Source organism: Molossus molossus, unplaced genomic scaffold, assembly GCF_014108415.1.
Source record: "Molossus molossus isolate mMolMol1 unplaced genomic scaffold, mMolMol1.p scaffold_m16_p_12, whole genome shotgun sequence".
NCBI lineage: Eukaryota > Metazoa > Chordata > Mammalia > Chiroptera > Molossidae > Molossus > Molossus molossus.
The window spans coordinates 68,877,272-68,904,183 of record NW_023425347.1 but is presented as its reverse complement, the minus strand read 5'-3'; the positions used below and the strand labels follow the sequence as shown (position 1 = coordinate 68,904,183).

The 26,912-nt window shown below is 37.3% G+C and overlaps 1 protein-coding gene across 2 annotated transcripts in view; it reads right to left on the bottom strand.

Annotated features, from left to right (window-relative positions):
• Positions 1–10,708: 10,708 nt before the first annotated feature.
• The window catches only part of SPATA6 (spermatogenesis associated 6), a 102,842-nt gene continuing 86,638 nt past the window's right edge, over positions 10,709–26,912 (bottom strand). The window contains exons 12-13 of one of the 2 annotated variants that reach the window (XM_036256528.1): positions 18,438–18,529; positions 10,709–10,971 (exon numbers count right to left, since the gene is read on the bottom strand). In XM_036256528.1, coding sequence (XP_036112421.1) covers positions 10,791–10,971; positions 18,438–18,529 — 273 coding nt within the window. In that variant the 3' untranslated portion in view covers positions 10,709–10,790. The remainder of the gene's footprint in view (positions 10,972–18,437; positions 18,530–26,912) is intronic. The other variant, XM_036256530.1, reaches the window with a different exon arrangement.

The following is a 26,912-nucleotide window of genomic DNA, read 5'->3' as shown; positions in this document are numbered from 1 at the left end:
TGGGGCAGAGATGTGTTAATAAATAGGTAAATTTGTCAACAGGTGGACAGAGTAGGGAACAGGAAAGGCAAAGGCTTGGAGGTATTTACAAACATATAAAGATCTGAATATCGGAAAACACAACTCCTCTGAATATAGAAGTGAATCGATCACTGAGAATCAAGTATCATCTCTTAAAATCCAACATTTGGGAAAAGGTCTATAGGACATTCATGAGAAAATACTAATGTCTGGGTTTAAGTCCTCGGCCACTTACACACCCACTACGTGACCTGCAAGAGAAACTTAGCCCAAACTTACGTTTTCTCATTTGTAAAAATGCAGATTCTAATCCTGCCCTACCTAATTCACAAACATGTTAAGGAGAGAGACAATAAGATAACTTATGTAAAAATGCTTGAAAATGTTAAGAGGCTCCATAAAATACAAACTACAGTTTATCATGAAAATTTAGTGGAAATAGTTTCCAAAGCTTTAAATGTTTTCTTGACAAAAATTCACTGAAGTCAAATGTTCTTTTCCTTCCATTTTCTTAACATAAACACTTGAAAATACTTCCTAATTCTAAAGCTGACATCTTTTCCCTCATTTGGCAAAAACAATTCCCCTCCTTGGGTTTCCATGGAACTGAAATGAGTTTGCCTGTTTTTGTTTAAGCTTATCAACAAAAAGCTCTCCAAATTATGCAGTTGCTATGCCAAAACACATTCTTTCTACAGCACAGTTGTAGAAATATCACATGCGAACAACTGCTGGGCCACAGAGGAAAATCAGGATAGCACGTTTTTCCTCTCCTTTAGGAAAATGCAAAATGTTTTTAATATGTTCTTGCTGAGTAGGGTGGTAGGTTCTTTTTCAATAGAACTGTTTACTTAACAACAGACTATTATTAAAAACCGGGTGCAAATGGAGCTATACCAAGTAAATGTTTTAGAAACCATACGTTTCAGATGAGGCCAACAGATACTCAGTCAGATACATCATCATCATCATCATCATCATCATCAACAATATCGTTTATGGAGTCCTTACCATGTGCTAAGCATTGTTTCAAGCATTTTATATTTGTTTACTCATTTAATCTTCATAATGACCCCATGGGTTTGGTAACATAATTTTCATTTTACAGATGAGAAAACTGAGACACACACAGTTACTAGATGGTTAAAGTGGGATTTGAATCTAGCAGTGCGACTCCAGAAGTCGTGTATTCAACCACTAGGCTAATTTTCTGGGCAGTGACTAATTTATACACAGTAAGATGCTATAGATAAAATATAATTCTCACTAGCTAGCAATTTCCAAAAATATATTTTAAATTTCATTTCATTTATATATTTTTACTTACTTTATTTATATCTTAGGATGAGATCTCTGAAAAAAATTATTGCAATTTAAAAACCTTTCATTTAAAACTTCTAAAGAATTACCTGGTAAATATGAGATGGGTCCACCTTTAAAAAAAGTATGTATACATCACACATATACACAGACATGTGCCCCATAAATGATGTTTCGGTCAGCAAGGGACCAAATATACAACAGCAGTCTCATAAGATCATAATGGAGCTGAAAAATCCCTATTGCCTAGTGCTATCACAGACATCTTTACGCAATGCATTGCGTTTGTGGTGATGCTGGTGTAAGCCTCCTGCACTGCGGTCAGATAAAAGTGTAGCACGTACAGCGATGTACAGTACGGTACACTCGATGGTAATAAACTATGCCACTGGGAATGTATTTACTATACTACACTGTTTACCATCATGTCAGAGTGGACTCTTTCCACTCATAATAAACGGTTCGCTGTGACAGTGTGCCGTGCTACGCCAGCAGCAGCCTCGCACATCTCTCGATCGCACTGCTTCCTCCTTTGCTTGATTTAATCTCGTGCCGTCTTGCACATGGTGCACAGGCTTGCAGCCTGGGAGCCACAGGCTACACCGCAGAGCCCAGGTGTGCAGTAGCCAGTACCATCTAGGTGTGTGTAAGTGGCTCTATGGGCGCACAAGAACAAAACTGCCTAGCAACGAATTTCTCAGGACACATCCCATCGTTAACAGCACGTGACTGTGCACACACCTCTGTGGCCAGGGTCAACAGCACACTCTTCTGAGAAGAGATGACGGTTGCTCAATCACATCCATTACAAATTCTTAGGGGCTACAGAGACGTTCACCTGGCTGACGTGATCTGGGATGACCTTGAATTAGGATGGTTTACTCTAACTTCCACCTCTAACATCCTCCAAATCGAGAAGAATATGGTTCATTTGTAAAATATAACTGTACAAAGGACAAAATAAACTTCTTCTGTCAAAACTGGTTTAACAGGATATACCCTCAAACTAAATTCAGTTTTATTTTTAAAATAGTACCTTAACAAGTGAGAGACATCACGTATAAAATGCAAAGGGACAACATTCTCAGAGACTGAAGTCATGCACTTAGTTTCTCTTGTAAAAGTTACATAAAACCTCTACCAGAGAACACAGGTATACAAGGTTAACAGCTCAGCAGCTGTCTATGCCTGGGTGGGTTTATGTGCAAAATGATTAAACTAATGGCAGGATAGGGTACTAGATCATTTTTAAGCATATACTTCTTGTCAGGTACAGTGCTGGTCACTTTGCTTCATTCACCTAATGTATTTTTCGTAGTAACAATCCTAGGCAGGTATCATTCCCATTTCATGAATAACAAAGTTAAGGTTCAATACCTCCAGATATCACCATAGCACAGAAGTAGACACAGGCGGCTCTCTCATAATTCTGCACAACCTACATATATTAACCAACTTGTAAATTTAAGAGCCACACCACAAATCTGACTAACTTGGTTGGTCTCATGACTTAAGATAATTTTGAATTTTTTTACACTTACGCACATAGCTCATATTCCACTTCCTCCAATCAGATCCTCAGATCTTTCAGATACTACCTCTGCATTGACTTGAATTTTAATATCAGTTCCTCTTGTTTGAATGTCATGCATTAACTTTTTAAATGATCACAATGCTATGAAAATATCTTTCATTTTACAAGTGAAAAAAACAGGTCAGAAAGGTTAAGTAACAGAGGTGACACATTTAAAGAATGGAATCCGACGTCTGTTCAACTCTAGAACCAACAGTATTTGCTACTATGCCAGATGGAATATTTTTCAAATTGCAAATTCCTTTTCCCAGATCATTTCCATAAAGCAATTAGATGATAGATGTCAAAGAATGTCCACATTTTTTTTTATTCAATTTTAATACTTTTCAGAGGAATAAAAGGCAATGTTTATTAATATCCAATTTCACAGGTAGCAAAAAATGAGGTTCAAAAAGTTGTAAAGAAGTTTTTTTTTATACTATGCAATGTTTCTGGGAATAGAACTTTCCAAAAATCTATATATACATAAATTCTTCTTCAGTATTTTGTTTACATATATCACTAGTTTTACTGAAAACCAAACACACAAACAGAAAATCAGGTGAAGAATGAGTTTCTTTGATAAAAGGAAGCCTGTAACAGGATGCACTTATTCTCCACCTTGTTACATGTATTCAAAGACATTAAAGGTTTTCTCTTACCTTATTTCTGGACTACATTATAAACTCAGAAATCTAAATTTCTTTAAATGTTTACTGCAACAGAAACGTAGTGATGATGATGACAGTCTCTGACTGAAAGTCTGTTTTCTCTGAGATCACTACCGCCACCTACGCTCTCTTCTGTCCATTGTGTGCACGGAGTAACATTTCCCATTCGCTCACTTTGAGCCTGAGTGTCCTTAAGTGTGAAGTGACTCTTGCAGATGGCATATAGCTGGGTCTTGTTTTTTTATCCCTTCAGCCATCCTATGTTTTACTTAATTGAGTTTAATCCATTTACATGTAAGGTGAGTATTATTAATAGGAAGGGCTTACTTTTGCCACTTGTTTGTTGCTTTCTGTTTTGTAGTTCTTTTGTTGCTCTAATCTTTCCTTGCTCTCTTTCCTTTGTTTTGTTAATTTTTTGTAGTGATATACAATGATTCATTTTTATTTTGTGTATCTTCTGTGTTTTCTGTAATTACCATGTGGCTTATTAAAATGTCCATACTACCAAAGTGATGTACAGATCACTATCCTATCATTTCATTGCTATACCTATCAAAATCCCAATGAAAATTTTTAGAGAAATAAAAAAAAAAAAATTCATAGAATTCATATATTACTACAAAGGACCCAGAATAGCCAAAGTGATCTTAAGAAAGAAGAACAAGGCCGGAGGTATCACACCTCCTGATTTCAAACTAAATTACAAAGTCGTAGTAGTAAAACAAAAAGATCTACATATAACGATGAGGCAGAACAGAGAGCCCAGAAAAAAAGCGACACAGATACAGTCAACTGATCTTTGACGAGGATGCCAAGAACATCCATGGGGAAAGAATAGTCTCTTCAAAAAATGGCATAGCGCCTGGCCGGTGTGGCTCAGTGACTGAGCGTCGACCCCTGCACCAAGAGGTCACTGGTTTGATCCCCAGTCAGGGCACGTGCCCAGGCTGTGGGCCCGATCCCCAGTGGAGGGCATGCAGGAGGAGGCCAATGTTCTCTCTCTTCGGTTTTCTCTCTCATCGATGTTTCTATCTCTCTCTCCCTCTCCCTTCCTCTGTCTCTGAAATCAATAAAGGGGACAAATGGCATAGGGAAAACTGGATAGCCACAAGCAAAAAAAGAGGAAGAAATCAGATCCCTACCTTACACCACACACAAAATAAACTCAAAGAAATGAAAGATTAATGTAAGACCTTAAACTAAAAAAGTCCTGAAAGAAAACTTAGGGGAAAAGCTTCTTGATATTGGTCTAGGCAGTGATTTATTGGGGATGACACCAAAGCACAAGCAACAAATCAAAAAAAGACAAGTGGAATCACATCAGTTAAAAAGCTTGGGCACAGCAAAGGAAACAATCAACAGAATTAAAAGTCAACCCGTGGCACAGGTTATATCTGATAAGGGGTTAAAATCCCTTTTATTTGTTAATAATAACAAAGATTTGGTTATAGAAGATGAACACGTCCCAGAGAATACTGTACAGCATGGTGCTTGCAGTTAACAGAAAGTGGGACACAAGGACACTGGGAGGCGTTGAACACTTCTATTACCTTGATTGTGGTGACAGTATCGCAAGTGTTTGCATGTGTCCAAATTCAGCAAAATATACATATTGAATTTGTGCAGTTCTTTGTATATCAATTACACTTCAATAAAGCTATTAAAAAATGTAGTGTTGCCCTGGCCAGGTGGCTCAGTTGGCTGGAGCATCATCCATATACCAGAAGGTTGTGGGTTTGATTCCTGGTCAGGGCACATACCTAGGTTTCAGGTTTGACCCCTAGTCAATCCCCTGTGGGGTTGTATTCAGGAGGCAACCGATTGATGTTTCTCTCTCACATCAATGTCTCTCTCTCAAATTAGTGAAGGCATATCCTTGGGTGAGAACTAAAATAAATTATATATATATATATAATTATATATACACAAGAATGTGTGGTTACTAAATCTAAGAGAGTAACTAGGGCTCCGCCGAAAGCACATTGTAAGTCCTTCACCTGCAACTCTCTCATACATCAACTCTGGTTACCACGTAATCTTGGGTCAGTTAAATTTTCAGTGATATTCCTTTCATACACTTCCACCAACTTCTCACTTAGCTCATGAAATGCTCCCTAGTTGTTCTTAGCAAGCGATGGCTGGGATCTGCCCAGCTTTCGCTGTGTTCATGTGAGTTCAGTCTGTATTGCGATCCGAGGCTTCCTCTGAAGAGCTACTGGCTCCACTAAAAAACATATAAACTGTAACAAGCTGAGTTTTAAACCACTTATCTGGCTGAGAGGCAGAGTTGGGGTTAATTCAAACCTAAGCCTGTCACTGGTCAGCCCAGCAGGTAGATCTCAGCTCCTAGTCCTAACACTGAGGTCACTTACACCAGTTCCGAGCTGTGGGGAAGATCGAATGAGATAATGCATGTAAATCACCAAGTGCAGATGGTGGTCTTTACTAAGTATTGCTTTAATTCTCCTGTTTTAAAACCTTTAAAGATGACACTAAGGTGGGGATGGGAAGTGACCAAAACACACACACACTCATGTCCTACACACATTAGAGCAAAATACACTCTCTTTCATCAGACTCACGTACATGAATTTCCATAGCTTGAACGCAGCCTACTAAGATTAAGATATCAATTAAAATAAAAATGCAAAAAAGGCCCTGGCCAGTTGGGCTCAGCGGTTAGAGCGTCAGCCTGGGGTCCGGAGAGACCCGGGTTCGGTTCCCGCTAAGGGCACGTACCTCGGTTGCAGTTTGTCCCCGGCCCTGGTTGGTCGTGCAGGTGGCAGCCACTCGATGTGCCCCTTCACGTCGATGTTTCTCTCTCTCTCTCTCCCTTCCTCTCTCTCCCTCCCACTCTATCTGTACAAGAAATGGAAAAAAAAATTTAAAAAAAAATGAAAAAAAGGACTGCATTTCATTGAAACAGTTTTGCTTAAATATTCACGTAAATACCTTATTTATCATACTACTTCCTAATTAATCAAGAGAGCCACCGTTTCTATATTAAGTACGTTGATTAAGTATCTGGATGCTAGAAGACGAAGAATTCAACCCCTCAAAAGTGCACTGCTTTGTGAGTGACAAAGGATAAGACAGCAGGGAAAAAATGTTTAGGACTCATCTTGGGAACCCAGAAATTGCATTTCACAGCAGGGTTTTGGCCTCCGTGGGGATGCCACTGCGGGCAGTTGCGTCTGGCCTAGTGTCTGACCCCGCACTCATGGGAGCTGGCCCTGTCCCCTGAGCGCCTTCTGTCTTAGTGGGTTAGCCAAGCAGTGGGCAAACAGAAAGGCAGGTTGCCATATTGACTTAATTTCTTTTACAAAATAGATTTCACTGTAGAAACACCAATTCTCTCAACTGAGGAACCTGAGGACCAAAGCACAACCACGATTTGTCTCTATCTTTTTCATGTTTATCTCTTTGGTTACAAGTACAGGTAAACTAGCTGACAGTAACAGTCTTGCCAGGGCACCTTCTCTTCTTTCTTTCTTCTTTTTCTTTCTCTTTCTTTTTTCTTTCTTTCTAATAATATTCTTTAAGGATATGTTTTTATTAATTAGAGAGAGAGAGAGAGAGAGAGAGAGATAGAGAAACATCGAGAAACATCGATTGGTTGGCTTCCGTATGTACCCTGACCAGGTATGGCCCCTGACTGGGAATCAAACCTGCAACCTTTTGGTGTATGGGACAAAGCTCTGACCAACTGAGCCACCCGTCCAGGGTGGGGTATCTTATTTCTTATATCCAGATAGAATTAGGCTTTGTATTGTTTTTAGTGGCCCTTCATGTATTTTTTTTCTTTCATGCAGTTATTCAACAAACATTGTACATCTACAGTGTGCCACAAATACAGGGGACAACCTAGAATAGAAAAAGACACATGAAAAAGTCATTCATAATTCAGTTTTGTTAAGTGCTATAATAAAGACATGCCCAGAGCCTGGCCAGTGTGGCTCAGTGGATTGAGCGTTGTCCCATGTACTAAGAAGGTAGGTTCTGGTTTAACTCCTGGTCAGGGTACATGGCTGGGCTGTGGGCTCGACCCACATTAGGGAGGCAGTTGATCAATGTTCTCTCATCTATGTTTCTATCTCTCTCTCCCTCTTTAAAAAAAATAATAAATAAAAAAAAAGATAGGCCCAGACCATGGTGCTGGGGCTAAAAAGATGATACAAAAATGAAGAAATATATTCCGTGTAGAAAAGCCTACACAGAATATGATGGAGTAGAAATAAGGAAAGCCAATTATACTATAATTTCATTTCCCTGGCCCTCCATCAATAGTGAAGGTAAGCCCCTAGAGTTCAGGAACCTGACTTATCTTCCTAACTCATGTTCAGTGCTTTTGTGGGGGGATCCACAGAAATATAGCAAAATGCACTTTCTTGAATATCTGTCTCCTCACAGAAACTTGCGCACAAATGTTCAACATAACTTTGCTTCCTAGAACTTCCTGATCTTTCACATTAATCAATTATACAATTATAGAAATGCTGAAACATTTAAAGATCATTCTAAAATAGCTCCATCAACTTATAGTTAAGAAAACTGAGCTCCAAGAAGAATAAATGACTTAACGAGGTTATATAAATAGTAGTGAAACCAGGAAGGACTCAGTCTAATGATTTATTTTTTTCTTATTGAATTGATACGTTCCTTTTATAAAATACCAATTTTTCTTACCTAAAGGTAAAAGTACATTAAAAGAAAGAAGGCCCATGTATCTTTCATATTAAGTCCAATAACTACTATACGACTGTGAAAAATATAGAAAAAATGGCTAAAAGAATAAACTGCACCTTTCGCTTCTATCAAGGAGAAAAGACAACTATTAGTACTTAAAGGCTTTACCTTTTAAAGATAATACAACCTAAGAATTCACAGGAATAATTAGGGATAGCAATAAAGACCACTCCTTCCCCAAGGGAATGAAAATGACCGGACACTTAGCAAAGATGCTACATACCTGAGCCTCTGCACCGGGCTTCACAGAGGCACAGGACATGTCCTAGAGAATACCACTTTCTGAAGAACCCCTTTTTGTGGCCTTAGTCAGAGCCAATGGCAGATATTGGCACAATAAATAATTTCTGTGGTACTTATTCACGTGGGAGATTTTCTATGATAGCAAAACATTTTCTTTGAAGTTCATATTTGTTTTTTTCAACAAGCAGCAACTTTTAAAGGGAGAAGTTTTTCATTTGTTTCCGCACACAGAAAACAACAACAACATACCTAAGTCTCACTGAGGACAGGCTTTTTTTAAAGCATTAATTCAATGTTGACCTTCAAAAGCTTGTTGTACAAACATCGTTCTATAACCTGAAGCCAGAGGCAGCAGCCCGCCTCTCCCCAGCTGGGGTCCCCGCGGGCCTGAGGACGACCGTGAGAGGCGTGTGGGGGGCCGAGAAAGAAGGCGCGCGGAGAGACGGCCGAACAGATACTGTCACACGCTTCATTTTGTTTAAAGCTCCGGAGTTCTGGGTTACTTCAGTAAATATTTAGTGAGCGCCAACAAGTGCAGGACTCTCTCCTGGACGCTAGAGCATGACAGGCTGGTGCCGAGACTTCTTAGCGCCTCTACTGCGCTAGCGTTTGCTGTGCCTGGGATGACCGTGTGTGTCCTCGTTTCAACAGGACAGCCCCACTTTGCAACTGCTGATCCAGCATTAACAGCCTCCCCTTTCACTCCTTCATCCTGCCTATGACTGTAGGCTGGGGGAGAGAAAATATAATGCATTTTCCTAAACTAATATGACCAAAGAAATACTTGTATTTCCATTTCTACAACCACCTCCTGAAACGGTGGTCCACAGAATATGTTCTGAGAAAAGCTGATCTATTCCATTCTCTTCCTGTGAAAGCTGATGAAACAAAGGACCACAGAATTGAAGACTCTGCTGCAAAACGGCAGAGGTGGGACTGGAGCCTAGGACACCTGGATCCTCTGACGCATTTTCTGATACATCACAGACTGCCATGCTAAAACAACATTGAAGTGAAAAAGTCCTATTAGGTTGCAAGTATTATATTTTCTCCTAATACAAAAATAAGTCACCCACTTTTACAAGTTAATTTAAATTTAAATGAAGTTCAAGTTCATTTTTTTTTCCTTTTTAAATCATAGCTATGAATTAACCAAGGACAGAGTCAATAAGAAAACATTACCTTGGCGTCAACTCCAAGCTTGTAAGCAAGTTTACCTCTTCTCTGCGTTCCCTCCACTCACGCTCTGGGGAATGTGAGGTCACTGATTTCTTCTGTCTTCAAAATGTCACTGGGCTCACAGGTGTGTTTCAGGGCCGGGAAAGGAGCTAATTTTATCAACCAACAGACTTTCCTGAGCCCACTACAGAGTTCCGCTATGACATTTTACTCCCTTTTTGGTCCCAAGTGTCCTTTAAAGTAAGGATACCACTTTCTTGGGCCATTTCGTAACTATAAAGCTTTAAATAGATTAAATTACAATATGACGCCCCCCCCTCCCCCCCCTTAGAGTGTCTACATGCTTACTAACAATGGTTATTTTCTGATTCTGTTTGCACCAAAGACCCTAGAAGGAATCAGGCAAAGAATTCTACCTTTAAAAATAAGTTGTTCACATGTTGGGTCCAACATGGTCTCTGCTATTCTAGGTAACTGTTGTGCATTTTAGGCAACTTAGAAAGTTCTTTCAGAGAAGAGGGAGTGAGTGGAGAAATACAAATAGTCTTTTCTAAGGAGGAAAAAGTAGAAAATACCAGTTAAAACAGGATTTCAACTCTTGGGAAATATACTAAATAGTATATCTTTTTGCTCATTACCAAGAAAAGGGAGTGATATGAATTAAATCTTACTCAGACAAGGTAACCAGTTGAGTATTTGAAAAGAAAATGACAAGGTGATTAAGGCAGGAGGTGTTTAGAGAGAACCTGTTCCTGGATTTGTAGACGTGACATGAGGCCCACTGACCTCCCGCTCCCCAGAGTCACATGGGCCGTGTGACTAGGCGGCAGAGCGGTGACCTATGAAACACAGCCCTCTTTTCTGAGATAGAAAAGGCTTGCCGATGACGATTTACCGTTTGAAGTAATCAACTATTCAGGTCTAACTAGTGTACTCAGTGAGCCACCTGTGTAAGAAAGGAGTGCAGATACTGATCACATCAAACGTTTTCATTGAGAGGTTGGCACAGGCACTCATACAGTTTATCGTGGGCGGTCTCAGAAGCTTTCCTGTGTATGAGAAACAGAAGAACAGGCCTTTTTGTATAAGTTCCTGTACATCTTGTCCATGCTGTTCTCGAAGATGGGCCGGTGGGATTTCCCTTTGTAAGAGCCTGCCCTGGAGGACCAGTATTCGCCATCATCCACGTGGAAAGTGCCATGTGGCCGCTGGAACGAGCTACAAAAAAGGATACAGGAGGTTACAACAAGGGCGATACCAAGTGCGAGGCAGGCTCCTGCACCACGCGCTGACGGTGTGCGCACTCTATTTGAACCGAGAAACAAAAGACAATGAGGCCTGTGCCTTCAAAGAGTGATGCTATTTGCATGAAAACAGCGACAAAACGATCAAACGAAAACTGTGTGTGAGAGAGGAAAAGGAGTCGGAGAACGGACGGTGACGGGCAGCGCGGATGGTGCGCTCCGCCGACCTGCACCCAGCGCTTCACAGGCGGGCCTGGGCGACTCCCTCAATGGGCCGGGGTCTCGGCCTCCTTTGCCGTGTTTTTGCAGTACTGTCTTAAAGATTAAAGACAGTGTGTGTAAGGTGCATAGTACAGTTCTTACCTTGCACACAGAAGTTTCATTTTGAGGCACTGAACTATTAGGCATTTTATACATTTACATATTAACCTATGACCCCCGAGTTAGTAACTGGAAACGGGCTCGGTGCTGTGAGGTGACTTCCCCCGGCTCAGCTGGCAGGCGGCGGAGGGGAAAGGGTCCCTGTCTGCTCGAAGGCCCTTCTCCTGGCCACGCTGCTGTTACCCTCAGGGAGCAGCGGAAACTACACTGAATATGAACCGCCTTTGGAAAACAGGAAAAAATGCAGAAAAGTGTGTATTTGGAGTGACAGGGATCCACTGTAATCCTGAGAGTTTAAAGGAAAAAAAGAGAACAGATGGGAAATTATGAGGCAGATGCGATGGGAATAGGGAAGAAAAGGCAACTCTCTCTGAAGGCTTGATAGTACTGACATTAAGTTCTGGGCTTACCGCACACATCACCTACTAGAAATAAAACGTTGACTTTTTCAAAGATTAAGTGTTTTATTTTTTAAAATAAATAATTGACCCACTTCAATAGATTAAGCACTTGTTAGATATAAGACCTCTCAGGCATGTTAGAGATTATAAAGTTTCTGTCATATAAAATATATGTCCTGACTAGTACATGCTATAAATATTTCCTTCATGTATTTGGAATATCACTTCACATAGTTTCTTCCCTAACTTATCAGTCCCACGATGGTACCTCTATTGTCAACTGTGAAACAGAAACTGTTGGAGTTGTATATACATGGATTTGCTATTTGGCCTGAAGTCAGTCTTACTACCTGAACACAATAAAAGTGACCACGAGAAAGGGCATGGAGTGGCTGTGTTATTATTTCCAGAGCTTGACACAGTATCAATGTCAAGTGAAAACATTTATGCACTCACTTTGGAAAATAGTTTGGCATGTCCCAGTAAGCTTAAAGATGCAACTTTATCCTGGCAGTTCAACTTCTAGACACCTCAGCACAATTCTTGCACAAGTGTAACATGTAAAAAGTGTTCATAATAACACTCTCTGTACAGAACCAAGAACTGGAAGCAGCCTGAATATCCGCTCACGTCAGAACAGACAAATCACACTGGGGTATATGCGTGCAATAGAACCGTACACACATTTTAAACTTTTGATACACCCAATAATGGAAAATCAGAACTGACTCAGTATGTTCATAGTCCGTTAACCAGAGAGCCAGTGAGTCCAGGTGTGGGGGTAAATACTGTTTTTAGGGTCCTGATCCTGTTTGCACCTTCCTGCCCAAGGGCGGTCTCAGAGCCCATTCTGCGTGCACCTCTGTTCAGCTGTTCAGACTTCCAGGCTGAACCAATTCCCTAATTCTCGCCACAGAACCACAATGCTGTTTACTAAACTTAGTTTGTAATTTTAAATAGAAATAAATTCCCTGCCAGATTTTTCAAGATCTAAAAGCATTAGAATGTCTATTTTGGCCATTTTAGCTCTTGTTAACAGACAGGTACTGTAAACAAGAAAGCTAAAACACTTTCTGAATTTTATTTATTCATTGCAAGCTGTAAAGGTGGTATTTTAAGGCAGCTTTGAGACATGAAAAAAAAAGTCGGCTAATAAAACCAAGGCAGTAACAAAATTGTGCCTTGATAACATTAAATATAATAATTTATTATAGGTATTAGGAACTTGGTTTACAACCTTGGAAAAACCTACACAGTGATTTTTAAAGTTACTTTTCTGAGAGTTTGGTAATGGTGTGTTAGAATCAAGTTTCTCTTGAGTAGGTTTATTGTAGTAGAACTAGTTTGGTGACTAAATAAAATACAGAGTTCAGACAAGGACATGATTATCTGGCATTAGCATGCAGTCAAGTTGACGACTGTGGGCAGCAGGGAGATAGGGACCAGTCTGTGTTTGTGAAATAGTACTGTGTGACTTGCTGCAAAACAACAAATAAACAAAAGTCAGCAGACACAGCACATGGGCCTTCTAAAGCAGTGTGAGGGAACAGGGTCAGTGCAGGATTCGGGCTGGCAGAATGTTTGCAGAGATACAAAGAACGTGTGGAAATGTGTGTGTGTGTGTGTGGTTTCTTTACCACTTGACTCAAATCCCTTGGCCCCCAAAAACGGTTTTAAGTGACAACAGGAGTTAGGCATGGTGAGGAATGGTATGAAATAAATTATATTCAGTTGGCTAGACTACTTCTTGAGCAAAGCTAATGAAAAAAATATGGTAACTATATCAAAGCTGTAGCATTGAGACTTGACTAAGGCCTTTTGAAAAACTTTAAAGGTTATGCTGACATTATTAGAAATTATTTTAATTACCTCTGTAAAACTGAATGGAAAAAATAAAAATAATGAGAATCATGTTTTAAAATACCTTTGTTATCCCAGAAATCATATTATTTTCAAACTTTTCTGAGATGAAAAAAGTGGTACCAAGTGTAAGAAAGTGTGACAGGATCTAGTTAATACTGCTGGGAAGTATGAGGCTGAATCCCATTCCAGCAAAGTAATCAGGAAGTTGAGAGACTACTGCCATGGCTCGTGGAAGTAAATTTAAAAATTTAACATAAAGTTTATCAAGGGTAACAAAAGAATAGTTTAAGGTTTGTTTATCCTAAATAATAATAATAATTAAAATTAAAAATAAATAACAATTTACTCACTATCTGGCTTAATAAATAGAACGTAACCCATACCTATGAATCCCCCTTTGATTGACAGAACACATAGAACAGCACTGAGAATATAATGTATGATCTATACATAATGGGTGGGTGGTTGGATGGATGGACGGATGGAAGTTGTAAGACAGGTATCCAAAGTCTTTGAGTTCAGGACAAAAGATAGGAAGACGTTATATTATGGTCTAATAAAATCTAAAAGGCGTTTGGTATCTTTAAAGATACCATAAGATGAAAATGTCAAAAAATATTAAAGATAATCAAAATTTATTGATGAACTATAGCAGTAGTTCTCAAACTTTAATATATGCATTAGAGTTATCTGGAAAGCTTAGTACAGCTCAGATTACTGAGCCTCAACTATAGAATTACTAATTGAGCATGTCTGAGGGGTCCGAGAATTTGAATTTCTAACTAGTGCTAAGATGATACTGATGTTGATGCTGATGGTCTAGGAACTACACTATAGAAAGCACTCTAGAGGCGTAGCTTTCTACAGAAAATTTTTTAAAAGCTTAGGGAAAAAATGCATGTTGCTATTTACCTTATTTTATTAATTAACAGCAACTATACAGTAAACATGAAGAGAAGTCTATTCAAATGAATTTACTAAAGATGGATTATTTATGGCTTACTTACAGGGTGTTTATTTCCCTTCCCTGAGAAAGAATGCGTAGAAATGAGCCACTGACAACACATAAGGTCTAACACCTTTCATTATTAATGCCATTGTTGATTCCTTATCTAGAAATGTTATTAAATATCACGATCATAAAATGAATTTACTTAAGTAATGCCTTAGAGTTGCAGCAATACAATTGATCATTATTAATAAAGGACCTAATTATAACATTTGAACTTTTAAAAAAAAAATTGAACTCCTAGTACAATTCAGAGACCTTGATGGGCAGTCAAAAAACAAAGATGAGTAAAACATCTGTGCCTTCAAGGAGCTCACAGTTAACAGGAGGAGGCAAGACAGACATATAATAAAATAGTTATCACTGTGAAATACATTCTGCTATTGAAATTATACATATGAGAGGAAGTCGCAGGATAAAGGAGAAAATGCCTAATAGTCTGTCGAGGTCATAAAAGGTATCTAAGAGGAAGGAGTAACTAGAACTTAGTCCAAAAGAATGAGTAGGCATTCACTAGATGAACAAGAAGACATGGGTTATTCCAGGTATCATATTGTAATAGAACCAAGGTACAAAACAGTCTAGATTGTCATGATAATACCAGATGTATCTGCAGAGGTACGAATAAAGTAAGATTTAACTGCTAAGAGTCAGAGAATTTTATTCTAAAGGGAATAGGGATCTTACAATGGGAGAACACAGAAGAATTTCTACTGTGATGGAAGGCTGAATCAAGATACAATATACAGATGATATATTATAAAATTGTATGCCTGAAATCTATATAATTTTACTAATGTCTCCCCAAGTAATTCAATTTAAAAAATTTTTTAAAAGGTTACAGTCTCCTTAACCTAAATTTTATTTTTAGTGTATATCTAGGTAAAAAGGACAAGTTGTCTTTACATGAACACTCAAATACAGTATTTTAAATTTGTATTTTAAGTTGTCTCTTTGGTTTCACCGATGCAGGTTAAACTCATTATCATTATCATGGCCATAGAGAACAAACATCCCATTTGTTTTTATTATCCTATCCTGAATTCCCTCCCATTCTTTCAGTAAAAGAACAAAACAACAATAACAACAAATAAATACTAGCCATAAAACTGACATAATATGGAGAATAGCCAGAATACTTCAGAGTAGTTTCATAAATAAATAAAAACAACATATTTTTTATTCCTAAAAGCAGTTATCACTAAAGCAATTGCAGTTTGAGCTTAGTATCATGAAATACTATTTATTATGGCTTTCAAAGCTAACTTCAGGTTGCTGCTAATAATCTGTCCTATGTCATCATCTAGTTAGCAGTCTACCTACCTAAGAATATCGAATCAAGACCATAATTGCCTGCTTATTTATGAGAATGTCATAAAACCGTAAGACCATTCTGGTTGCCTACTCGTGTTCTTTACAGGGCTTCAAGTTGCACACTGGCCATGTCCTGATACTCTTCGGATACCAGGCATCAATATTAAGTAAGCTAATCTAATTACCAAGGCATATTTCTGTTTTTTTTTTTTAATCCTCACCCAAGGATATTTTTACATTTATGATGAGGTAGACTGGGAAGGAGGGAGAGAGAAACATTGACATGAGAGAGACACATCGACTAGTTGCCTCCCGCACGATCCCAACCGGGGCCGGGGATGAGCCACAACTGAGGTACATGCCCCTGACTAGAATCGAACCCGAAACCCATCGGTTCGCAGGCCAACACTCTAACCACTGAGCCAAACTGGCCAGAGCCATATTTTTGTTTTTAAAGATAATCCACGGATGCACTGCTTCAGTGCAGGGAATTTTTTTTCTTTTCTGTTACTACTACTATTCTTTTTTGCAACAGCCTTGCTCAAATTCCTGATGGAGCTAGCAAAACCTGTTTTATTTATTTTTAGTTTTCTTTATTGATTTGAGAGAGAGAGGAAGGGAGAGGGAAAGAGAGATGGAAACATCAATGAGAGAGAACATCAACTGGCCACCTCCTGCATGCCCCCCACTGGGAATCGGGCCTACAACCTGGGCCTGTGCCCTGACTGGGAATCGAACGAGCAACCTCTTGGTGCATGGGTCAGCACTCAGCCACTGAGCCACACAGGTCGGGCACGAACTGTTTTAAAGCGGGAGGTTTATTTGATTCAGTATAGATGCTTCCTGTCTATCCGTTGTGACAGGGCCTTTTTACTTGAGTGACTTTTTTTTTTTTTGTATGTGTTATGAGTTTGTGATATTAAATAGAGGAATATACATTTAAAAAGTAAAGATGAATACAACACTTCCCTTTTCTAATCACCAGAAACTTTGCTAGACCCCTAAACTACAATTTTTACTTTGAAAAAAAATCACTTAAATATGCAGCAGCCCAAATTTTCTGAATATCGATATACCTTCTGGACAAAAATCTTTTAAAAACTAAATCTTAAATACTTAATTAAAAAGGACTTTATGATACTTGAGTTAATTATACAAGCTCCAATGAATTAAAATTAAAATCGAGCAACATTTTCTCACTTAAAAATGAAGGCTTATTCTTAATTATTCAAGAGATTTTAAGTCTATGTACGATTTAGATTAGTTCTCCCATTTGTTAATACTAAAGATAGTTTTTTGGCTATTTATTACATCTTAGTAAATTCATCAAATTAATCAGAGAGTGATCAATGGAGAAAAGTTGAAAATTATACTCAATCCTGTGCTATTTAAAAATATACAGCCCAAATTTAAATTACTCCAAGGCCGACTCATATTCTAAACATGAACTTCAAACTATTTTATCCTCACTTATCTCATTTTGTGGCCAACTCCCATCTACTGAAGCAATACTGATGCCTGCTCTGTAATTAGGACTAATGCTCAAGTAGGAGAGTGACGACAGGAGACTGAAGAAATCTGAGACACACACAGGAGGTGCTGAAAGGAAGAAAGAGCATCCCAGGGTCCTGAGAACTGGCAAGACTACAACAGCAAATGTCCACATTTTTGTAAAGAGAGGCATGAGAAGGCATAGAAGGCATGAGAAGGCATGAGAAGGCATGAGAAGGCATAGAAGGCATGAGAAGGCATAGAAGGCATGAGAAGGCATGTAGGAAACGGAGAAGGAAGTCTACAGGGGTAGTAGATTCTTTCCCCAAGCCAGCTCCCAAATACCAAAGTATTAAAGGTCACTTAATAACCCCTTGGTAAGAGATTGCTTCCTAATTAATTTCATACTCAGTGTGGCAGACACAGGACAGACAGCATGAATATGTAATAAAGCCTGAAATAAGCCCGGATAGGTGGATTTGCAGGGAGCCAAACAGACTAAAAATCTTAAGTAGATTGAAAACATCACCATTATTTGACTATATTTGTTTTCATTGAAAAATCTTCTTTAATGGAACATTAAAATATCTTAATAGGATTTTACATAAATATTTTAAGCTCTGGCAGGTGTTGCTCAGTGGTTACCGCAACGGCCCATGCATCGAGGAGTCATGGGTTCGATCCCTGGCACTGGCTGGGGTGCGTGTGGGAGGCAACCAATCAATGTGCCTCTTTCACATCAATGTTTCTCTCTCTCTCTCTCTCCTGCCCTCCCTTCCACTCTCTCTTAAAAAATGAAATAAAATAAAATCAATGGAAAAAATATCCTTGGATGAATAACAAAAAAATTGTTTTTATATAAAAAATAATAATTGCTAATTTGAGTCTAAATTCCCCACAAATCTAGATGATTAAGAGGCAGGTTATTTTTGTATCAATTATGAGAAAGATCTGTATACAAAGAATTAACCAAGTTCCTACCAATACTCGGGGTCACTGTCATAGGCATAGTCTCTGTATAAAAGACCTCTTTTCATTTCCAGTTCATCTTCTTTCTCTGGGTCTCTCTCATCCTGAAAAATATAAAGATTTTCATTAATTTATTTTATAATTAAAATGACACTTGTGTCCCTTTGGGAAATGCTCCCCTACTCCCCCATCATAAGAAATTGAATTAAATGTTTGGATGTCTTTAGGAAAGAAACAAAAGGGTAAGTCAAATTTATTATTGTGTTCAGTAAGACTAATACAGTTTTCTTATATTTTTGATAATACTGCTTATCAAAGACTGGACACCCAGTAGATGTTTCTTTTTTTTTATCCTCACCCGAGGATAGAGCGGGAGGGAGAGAGAGGAAGAGAGAGAGAGAGAGAAACATCGATGTGAAGGGACACATCGAGTTGCTGCCACCCACACGACCAACCAGGGCCGGGGACAAACTGCAACCGAGGTACGTGCCCTTAGCGGGAACCGAACCCGGGTCTCTCTGTACCGCAGGCCAACGCTCCAACCGCTGAGCCAAACCGGCCAGGGCGATGTTTCTTGAATCAACAAATGGAAGGGAATGGATACTGTGTATAAAGATATGTAATAAGATGTGTAGTAATATCTTATACATTGTTATATGGAATTAAAATACATGGCTACTCTTCCTTCTATCGGTAGATTATTCTTCTAACAGAAATTCAAGAACATAAGAAATACAAGACAGCTCTGTAAACTACACCATTTATAGTAACATAACTTAATGTATGGTATTTATATAATTTAGTATCCAATATCTTTCTCACCTACTGGCCAATACCCTTATTACTTAGTCAAAATAGAACAAAAATAGAGAAAACTGATAACAAAAGTAACTAGTAAGCACACATAAACTGCTATAAAGATTATTGTTAATAAGGAATTCACTTTATATAAGAAATCAGCTTGAAAGATTATGAAGAAAATAATTTTTAAAATTTGCTGATAGCATGAAATTGAGAAGAGAGCATTCAGTTAAAAATGTAAACAAGAGAGCAAGTTAAACAATAACAGAAAATGTGAATATGTACTTAGAGTTATTAAAGCTTCTAGGTAAACTGAAACCTTCATCATTATGAAGTAACTCTACTTAGTTCTGTTAATTCTTACCCCCTCCCCCCTTATTTTTGGTTTACTATTAATATAGCCACATGGCTTTCTTTTGGTTAGTGCTTAGATGGTATATATTTGTCTGTTTATTTTTAACCTTTCCTTATTATGTTTTAGATCTGTTTTTTTAAATAGCATATAGCTAGATGTTACTTATTTTTGTCCAGTCTGATAAATCAATAAAGTGAAACATTTACTCCATTAACATCACAGAAAATGAAACTGGCTGTAATGAACACAAAGGACACTACAAAAAAAAGTGTAAGACATCAAAAGAAAAGTTATGTTTTCAATCTTAAGAAATATTATATTGCAAGAAGAACTAAATGAAACAGATATAAATAATATTAAATTTAACAATTCTATCCCTGGGCAAAGTTATTAATTTCTAGAATATATGTGATATCAGATATAAACATAAATCAATATTCCTTGTTTAATTTAGTCAACACAGTTGAAAAAATAATGTTTGACATTGTAATAAAAAAAAGTTGACTAAATCTTAAAAGTTTATATATGAAAAACATACAAAAGTACCTTTGTAAAAATCTGAGCCTAAACTGTCCATTATACGACCCTATTTTGAGATGGGTAGTTACTATCCCAGGCTCTGAGGACAGAGGGATGACTAAGACATGGTTACTGCACACACATGGAGTACGGCTTGCTTAGTCTATGCAGCTCTACAGACAGAACGGACTAAAGGGTAGAATTATTTGAGACATAATAAATGACAAAATAAGAAAAAAACTGTCTAATTTATGAAGCATTCTAAAATTAGAACAGCTGTCTTAAGAGGGAGTAATATCACAATCACTAAAACTATTCATACCGAGTATTGATACTTATTTATTTATTTATTTATTTATTTATTTATCTTTATTGATTTTAGAGAGAGAGGAAGGGAGAGGAAGAGAGAGAGAAACATCGATGAGAGAGAATATCAACTGGCTGCCTCCTGCATGGCCCCACTGGCAATTGGGGAGACTGGGCCCACAACCTGGGCATGTGCCCTAACCAGGAATCGAACCGGCGACCTCTTGGTACATGCAACCACTGAGCCACACCAGCCAACGCTCAACCACTGAGCCACACCAGCCAAGTCTGATACCCATTTAGATCAAGGATTTCACAGAGGGGAATTCAGCCCTGAGAAACAAAAACGACGTGACAAAAAGGACTAGATGACCTTCACAGTTATTTCCATCAAAGTTTATGACTCTATTTTGTAATAGTATACATATTCAACACACATCTCTTTTAAGAGTCCTATATAGCCCTTTTTTAAAAGGTCAGATTATATTAAAACAAAGAGGCAACCAACATTACATCTTATTACAAGCTACTGATTATGGATCAAACAAACATGTATCATTCTTGTCAGTGCCGGAAAATACATTCCTTATCAACATTCCCATTTGCCCGCATGTAAATACGGAAAAAAATGGACAGCACCAATATTTATTAAGTACTTTTAAGGTATCTAGGACTGAGGTCTTTTTTTTATATATGAATATCAGTTAAGCCTTCAATAACCATATCAAAGATACTGAAACTCAGAAAAATGAAATAACTTGCCCAAAGGTACAAATTATTAAGTGTCAGAGCTGGAATTCAAATCCAGATCTAACTCGACATACATTATACTGCCTCCTAGAATAAAAATAAACTGGACTATGAACTCCAAACCACTATCCCAAGACATTATATCATTGTCCTATATGAAAATTAGGCTCAAACTCTTTCAGCTAATATCTGTTGAGTGAGTTATTTTTATGAGGGTATCCTGAAACAATGAAGTCCAGAAGACACTTTTCAGAATTTCAATGAAAAGATAGATATTTTTCTTTCAGCAAAAGTCCTGAGTAAAATGAACGGTCAGAGGCAGCTGGGGCTCCCCTTCCCTGCAGCTGGCAGAGTTAAATGTTCCCTTAGGATTCCGTTTATCAACGAACACCATCTTGCACATGAACTGATATCATACTTAGAATATCCCTGAAATAAATAAAATATATCCACTCATGCTTGCAAACTTGAAAATTTCGGACAAGCCCTGGCCGGTTTGGCTCAGTGGTTAGAGCGTCGGCCTGTGGTCCAGAGAGACCTGGGTTCGGTTCCCGCTAAGGGCGCGTACCTCGGTTGCAGTTTGTCCCCGGCCCTGGTTCCTGGTTGGTCGTGCGGGTGGCAGCCACTCGATGTGTCCCTTTCACATCGATGTTTCTCTCTCTTTCTCTCTCTCCCTCCCACTCTGTCTGAACAAAAAATGAAAAAATGTCCTCAGGTAAGGATAAAAAAAAAAAAAAATTTCGGACAAAAGTGGTTAAATAGTCTAAGACCAAGTCAGAACTAAAAGGTAGCTATCTCACTAGTTCCATAGTATTTAAATAAAACATACACCTGTTAATTAATTCTCAAATAAAATTCTCATATATAGTTAAAATACCTATAATATGTGTTTTATTGCTGTAAAATTCAAAACATCACTTATAGTGAATTGTGTACAAGATCAAGAATTTAAATAGAATATGACCACTAGTTCTAATTTGCATTATTACCCTGGACAAATCACTTAAGTATAATGGCTTTAATTTCCTAACAAATAACATGGAAAAAATTAGGTAAATTGTTCAAAGTCACAAGGATAAGAAGTTGCACAGTAGGCTTGAAACTCAGGTTTTTCTAATTCTATACATTAAATAAAGTCTAAAGTGAAGACCACTTAAAGAACAGTTAAATTGTAATTCTGACAAACTGCTGGATGCTGAGTGTGAAAAAGCATGTGTGATGGTTAATTTTATGTCAACTGGGCTCAGCCGCTGTACCCAGCTATCTGATCAAACATTACTCTGGATGTTTCTGTGAGGCTGCTACGGGTGAAGCTAACACTGGTGTCAGTGGACGCTGAGTAAAGCAGATTGCCCTCCAGAACGTGGGTGGGCTCAGCCAGTCAGCTGAAAGCCTGAACCGAGCAAAGACTAACTGCCCCTGAAGAAATTCTGCCAGCAGACTGTCTTTGGGTCCAAGCTGCAACTCTCTCCTGGATGGCTGGCCTGCCAGCCTGTGCCATCAGATTCTGGATTCTCCAGGGCTCTTACAGCTGTTAATTCTTTTTTTGTTGTTGGTTTTTAATTTATTTTTTTCTTTATTTATTTTAGAGAGGAAAGGAGAGGGAGTGAGAGATAGAAACAACGATGAGCGAGAACACTGGCTGCCTCCTGCACGCCCCCCACTGGGGATTGGGCCCACAACCTGGGCATGTGCCTGACCGGGAATTGAATTGGTGATCTTCTGGTGCATAGGTCGATGCCCAACCACTGAGCCACACCCACCAGGCATAAGCCAATTCTTTAAAATTTCTCTCCCTCTCTTCCTCAATCCATATCTATATCTACATAGTTATATATCTGTATATCTGAATAACTATATACCTGATTATCTGTATATCTTCTCTCTCTCTCTCTCTCTCTCTCTCTCTATATATATATATATATATATATACACACACACACACACACACATCATACTTAATGCTGAATCATAAAAAGTTTTCTTCTTTGGATGACAGACAAGACAGGATGTCCTCTATTACCACTTCTATTTGATATTATTTTGGAAACCTTAGATGGTGTAAGAAGGGAAGAAAAAGAAAAGACATAAAGATTAAAGAGGGGAAATTAAAAAAAATATATATATATATATCTCATCCATGCATCCATCCATCATAGACATCCTGTTGCTGCTGTTTCTCTGGAGAACCTTGACTAAATACAGCATGAGAATGAGAAACTCTACAACATATTAGCTGGAAATGTCAATACTTCACATTCAACAATGAAAAGAGCAATCAGACAGAAGTTTAACAAGAAAACAGCAAACTTGAACAACATATAAACCAAACAGACCTAAAGGACATCTATAGCACACTCTACCCAACAACAGCAGAACAAACATACATTCTTTTCAAGTACACATGGAAAATTTTCCAGTAGAGTCCATTTGTTAAACCCTAAAATGAGTCTCAATACATTTAAAAGGACTAAAATCATACCAAGTATGTTGTCTGGCCACAATAAAATAAAATTAACAAATGAAATCCATTACTGAAAACTCTCCCTCAAAAATAGTTTTTCTAAAATCATTTAATTAAAAACAATCTTGCACAAACTCTTCCAAAGAATAGCTGGGGATATTTCCCAACTCATCTTTATGAGGTCAGGCAACACTTAAGGAAGACACTATAAGAAAGAAAACTTGTAGACCAATCACTATCAACTTAAATGTAAAAATCCTAGGTAAAACGTAAGTAAATTAAAGCCAGTTCTATATTTATGTACTTAAAAATTATGACCAAGTTTTGTTCCAAGCATGCAAGCATGATTTTAAACCTGAAGATCTAGTAAGTAATTCACCACATTAAAATAAGAAATAGAAGGAACGTTTGTAATCAGACAAAGAATATCCACAAAAAAATCTATAGCAAACATCATACTTAATGCTGAATCATAAAAAGCTTTCTTCTTTGGATGACAGACAAGACAGGATGTCCTCTATCACCACTTCTATTTGATATTGTTTTGGAAACCTTAGATGGTGTAAGAAGGCAAGAAAAAGAAAAGACATAAAGATTAAAGAGGGGAAATTAAAAATGTCATTATTTGCAGATTACATAATTATATATGTAAATATCAAAAACTACCATCTATCAACATTAATACGTAAATGTGAGAAATTCACTGGATACAAGGTCACTGTATAAAGCAAAGTATCTCTTTTTAGAAGTATTCCAGCTAATAAGTAAAGAATGGATAACAAAGTTGGAATAGCACCAGTATTGTGAGTTCTATATAATACATCTGGGAACTGGAATTGAGAGAAGGAAAGAGAGGGGAGGGAGGGAGAAAGAACATGAACAGGAATGAATCAGGCATCATACACCTGCTGATGATGAAAGACAGCATGACTAGAAAAACAAAAACAAAACTGAAGCCTCTAGGTCTCACTCAATTTGAAGGAAACACTGCAGACAAAGAAACATGTACACATGTTTACACCACAGGAATGACATCAGCAAAATCTTACTAGAAATTCAATAGCACAAATTATCCAGTTCTTTCATTAAATAAAAATTGAAAAGAAAAATATAATGGCAGAATAAAAGAAAGATAGAGAAGGGGCCTGTGGACTAATAGAAAAGAAATGGGTATACATTTTTTTTTTAAAGAAAGAAATGCTCACTTGGGGATATCATAAAAAAAAAGTTAAGAAAATAATTTCCATAAAAATCGGGATATTGGATTGCTCTTACAGGTGAGGGGGGGTTGTGATTTTAAAGGGCTACAGGGAGGGCCACTGGTATGGCTGGCTAGATTCTAAATTCTGATGGGGTGGTGTTTAAAAGAATGCTCACCTTAGAAAAAAAACATCCAGCAACACATTTTTCAGTATTTAAGTTACATTTATCAGTTTAAAAACTAAAAATATGTTCAAAGTAGCAACAATATGACAGATTTCTCTACCGAAACAATAGAATGATAGCTTAAAAGTGCTGAAAGAAAATACCTGCCAACTTAGAATTCCACAACCAGTGAAAATACCTTCCAAAAACTGAGGTGTAAAAACAAAACAAAGCAACAAACCTGGGAGAGTTCATGTGCAGTAAGATCCACACTAAAGGAAATACTACAGTATTATGATCACAAGAGTAAAAAATCACCGAGGAAGCTTGGAGAGGAAGTGCAGAATGAAAGTCACAACTGGTAAAACATGATAAAAGCTAAATGAGTATCACCTCACAAAATACAATGATGTGATATGATGCTCAAAATACACACACAAACATAGGATAGCAACAGTAAGTTAAGTCAGGAGGGGGATAATAAAAATAAACATGTTCATTTACATTAAACTTTAATAAGATTCTCTGTTTTAATCTTTAAAGTAACCCATCAAAATAACATAAAAAGTATCACAAGTTGATAGGGTATACAAATTAATAATATATACTTAATCCTAAACAAGGCAAATAGAAGGAAATACAGACTATAGAACAGGAAGGATACACAGAAAATAGCAGATTTATACCCAAATATATTAGTATGTACATTAAATACAGACTGAATAATGCAATTAAAACACAGTGATTATCATACTGTATAAAAAGTTAATATACACTATTAAAAATTCCCCTTAAGTATAATCAGAAAGGATGAAAGTATAAAACACTAGCCAAATAAAGCTATTTTAGCTATAATAATATCAAATAAAGTAGAACTACATAAACATTATTACTAGAAATAAAGATATTTACTCTATAATACAGTTCACATTTATATGTATCTAAATATGAAGGTCCAAAATATATAAAGCCAAAATTGTTAGAGCAGGGAAATTAAAACAGATAAATAATAATGGGAGACTTTTAAAGAATTGTTCTCTCAGTATTTGCTAAAACTAGCAGATAACAACAATAAAAAAAAAAATCAGTAAGAATAAAAAAAAACTGAACCACATTAACAAATCAGACTCAGTTGTTAATAAGTACATCATTCAACAAACATCATTTTGTTTGCAAATACGCTTGGAACCAAAAATGGCCATATTCTAGGCATAAATGAAATCTTAACAAATTTCAGAAGGCTGAAAAAAATCAAATGTTTACAAACCACAGAAGGAAAGAAAAAAGAAAAGAAAAAAAAAATTTCCCCACTCAACGAATATTTGGAAATCTCTCAATACACTTTTAAATAACCCAAGTATATATAAAAAAAAAAAAAATTACAAAGGAAATTAGAAAATATTTTGAGCCAAAATGGAAGTAAAATATGACACTAAAACTTATGACCTCCAGCTAATACATTGCTTAGAAGGAAATCTATAGCCTTAGGTATATATTAAGAGAAAGCCTAAATATTAATGATATTTATTCGGGAATAAACATTTGGGAATAGTCACCAAATGTTTGCAAGAGAAAGAACAGCAAATTATTTCCAAAGAAAGGAGAAGAAATAAAATGATATACAGCAAAAATGAATAACGTAGGAAGAAATATACAACAGAGCCAATAAAACCGAAAGTTGGTTTTTTAGGGAGGAAAAGTAATAAATTCCACCTATCCCTGGTGAGACGGACTTCTCAATTGTTTATAATAATCTCCATTTTATTACTTTACCACAGATAAGTGATTTTAAAAATAGCAAACATTTATTAAATACTTTCTACATGCCAGTTTATGTCTAAGTATGTTACATATATTAACTCTTTTAATACAAGAAACCTACGAGGAAACCGTAGCACAGAGAAGTCACTTGCCCGACAGACTGCTT